At 44.1% G+C, this 3,405-nt stretch overlaps 1 protein-coding gene across 1 annotated transcript in view; it reads right to left on the bottom strand.

Moving 5' to 3' along the window:
* The window catches only part of TSC2 (TSC complex subunit 2), a 45,260-nt gene extending 43,223 nt beyond the window's left edge, over positions 1-2,037 (bottom strand). Inside the window, 2 exon segments of the mRNA XM_075069136.1 lie at positions 1,156-1,242; positions 1,840-2,037. Of these exon segments, the coding sequence (XP_074925237.1) occupies positions 1,156-1,242; positions 1,840-2,010 (258 nt within the window). The 5' untranslated portion in view covers positions 2,011-2,037.
* Between the last annotated feature and the right edge of the window lie 1,368 nt (positions 2,038-3,405).

The raw sequence follows: 3,405 nt of genomic DNA on the forward strand, positions 1-3,405 counted from the left end.
ATGGGCAGGGGAGACTGTGGGAACTATGGGATAGCTACCCACAGTGCAACGCTCCAGAAATCGACGCTAGCCTCAGTACATTGACGCACACCACCAAATTATTGTGGTTTGTGTGGCCGCTTGCACTCGACTTTATACAATCTGTTTTACAAAACCGGTTTATGTAACATCGGAATAATCCTGTAGGGTAGACGTACCCAGAGAAAAGTGAACAAGATTCATGACTCCTAGCTTCCTAATGCCCTCCTCCCTGAATGCTACTTCCACTCACCTCTCTTATAGCCAGAGTGGAATTTGTGAGCCACATCTGCCCAGCAAAAGTGGGCCTACACAAACAAAATGACTGGACTGGCTTCATTCATACCATTAGCTATTTCCATGCAAATCTCTGTGTGGACGCTTTTGCTTTGAGTTTAACCAACAGGACAATCTGATATAAACAGCAACTAATGCAGAGACTTGCACAGAAATAATTAAGAGCTTGAATTAAAGGGGATTTAAATTTGTTTCAGTGCCTGTTTGTTCGTAGAGCAACTCTAGGTCAGTGGAAACTAGTGGACACTTCCCTGCAGGACTGTAACAGCAGAGTCTCACCACCCTACAACAGGTGTAATAACTTTGGTGTCTTCTTATAAGCACCTCTTAAACTACTTGTCCTGGAAAGCCTTTCAGTGATGCTCTCTCTGCTTTGCTTTGGAGTGTGAGCTCTTTGTCATACAGTTTATGTTTCCACTGTCAAATCAGACTAATACTAATTCATAGATTCTAAGGCCAGAAGGTACCATTGTAATCAACTCATCTAACCTCCTTCATAATACAGGCCATAGAAGTTATTTGAAATAATTTGGTGTTGAACTACAGCCTGTCTTTTAGAATAAGACCGAATTTTGATTTAATAATTGCCAGTGATGGAGAATACTCCACTGCCCCTATTAAACTGTTCCAATGGACTTTGCAGCAGGGATCATTAATTTCTTATAGGTTTGTGCAGCACAATAACAATGCAAGATATAACTTTCTGGATTACAACAATTATAACAATGTTAAGGTAGGCCAAATTACCGAAGCGTCTTGTGACAAGAGAAGTCAAAGGCTGTTGCTTACATCTTATCTCAGTCCTCCTAACATTTACCCTACACCTGACAGCAAACATACCTCTTCAAATTTTTTGGTTTTTGCTACTTCACAGATTTGACCAATCGCTCGTATCCGGTTATTTAATCCACACTCTACGCTCAATTCCTGAAAAGAAGAATGGAAATAATTAAGATAACCCAGGCTCTGCCTTTCTTCATGAGAAACATCCCTCTCCATCTCTCTCAAAATGACCAATTGGATCATTATAAAATATGCTCCACATTTTCTAAAAAATATTTTAGGGCCTAACAATTAGTCGCCCCCACAGAGATGCACTCAAATGAAGCTGGAACCAACATCAGCAGGTTAAAGCTCACGTAGAATGATGACAGAATGAAGGGGAAATGGAAAGTGTGCTCTAATTTAGCCTAATATAATTGTACTTTACACCGACATAGCGCCTTTCAGCCAGGCATCTCAAACTACCCAGACATGTTAACTAATTAAGACTTGGCAATACTATGAGGTATGTAACCTTACCCCCATTTTAGCTATGATTGACCTAAGCGACAGGTAGGATAAGTGAATTGCCCTAGGTCACAAAAGGAGTCAGTGGCAAAGCTGGAAATAAGACTCAGGAGTCCCGTTTCCCTGTCTCCAGCTTTAACCACCAAACCACTCCCCCCCTCCATTTTTGTGCTCATCGCCCATTAATCTCAGCTCATACTCTAAACTCCGTCCTCAAACCTTATGACAATTTACCTTCAGTATTTCCGCAGTGATGATAAACTCTGTTTGCTTGCCCTCTGATGATTTGGAACTAGGCCGGGATGGTCCCAGACCTAAGAGGCTCTTAAACTTCTCCTTTAACCCAGGATCCTTGTTTTGCTGCTTCGCCATGGTTGATAAGAAAGCACCAAGAGGCCCCTGCATGCATAAAACAGTTCTATATAGAGAACAGTAGACAGAACCTATGAACCAGCAAATGCTGGAATCATCTCACTTTTCAATGGGATATTTACACACAGCTCTACTGTCGCAAGTCTCTGCAAACAGGCCAAGGAGTGAACTCCCTTCAGATCAGGGAAGAGAGATACTGGCAGGTGCAATGCTGCCAGGTATGTGAGACATTTGTGCCACTGTAACCATTGCTGGAACATGTCCTGGAGCCACATAGGAACTTCCTTGTCTGGGGCAGCACTTTCCCAGAGAGCTGTATTGCAATAAAGCAGCACCAAATGCCTGACATGTCAATTTTAAAACTGCTGAATTGTTTTATTTTATAGGAACTTAAGGTGTTTTGCTCCCAGGCTAAAAATCTTGTATAGTAAATTTCATCTCAGAGCAAATTTTGAACGTGGCTATAAATGAAAAAAGGAGTCATCATCACAAAAGTGTTAAACTAATTAAATATTACATCACACCAACTACAGGGGGTATTAGAGGGAAACAAGGAGGAGAGGACGGGGAGGGATAGCTCAGTGGTTTGAGCATTGGCCTGCTAAACCCAGGGTTGTGAGTTTAATCCTTAAGGGGGCCACTTAGGGATCTGGGGCAAAAATTGGTCCTGCTAGTGAAGGCAGGGGGCTGGACTCGATGACCTTTCAAGGTCCCTTCCAGTTCTAGGAGATAGGTATGTCTCGAATTATATATATATAAAAAAAGAAAGATAGGTCAATCTCAACAAAAAACAGCCAAGACCTTCAGATGCCATTTCTCTTACACCACCACACAACAGGCTCCCATTAGACCAGATACAGCTTCAGTGGCTGCTACGGGAATACCACAAGTGCTAAATAAATATAGTCTTCATCACATATGCCTCCTTTTTGTGAGAAAGAGGGTCCCAACTCCACAATGGGCCTGCTGTCCCCTCAGTACTGGCAACAAGTTAATCCCCAAAATCCACCATATGTATTTTGTGCAGGATCCCTTTATAAGTCCCTCACACCCCCAATATCTCACATATCTAGGTGGGGTTCCCTGTACAGGTCCCACTCCCCCCGCCCACTGCACATATCCCAGCTCCCTAGAGGGACAGGCCCCTTCCATAACCCCCTGCCACATAATCCCCCATCCTATCTCCACTCCCGAGTACCCATATAGCCCGACTCTCATGGGAAGACCACTGCATAACCCCCTCCAATCCCTATTATCCCAGCTACTTACAGGGGATCCTTGTACAATGTCCCCCAGAAAAACCTCACCGCCTCCATGGGCTGGCCTTGTACGATCCCCAAGTACCCACACCCCAGCTGCTCACGGGGGGGGGAAGGTGTCCCCATAACAAACCCCACCCCGCTACCCCAGCTGCTCACGGGGGGGGGA

The sequence above is a fragment of the Chelonoidis abingdonii genome, chromosome 9, assembly GCF_003597395.2.
Source record: "Chelonoidis abingdonii isolate Lonesome George chromosome 9, CheloAbing_2.0, whole genome shotgun sequence".
In the NCBI taxonomy this organism is placed as follows: domain Eukaryota; kingdom Metazoa; phylum Chordata; order Testudines; family Testudinidae; genus Chelonoidis; species Chelonoidis abingdonii.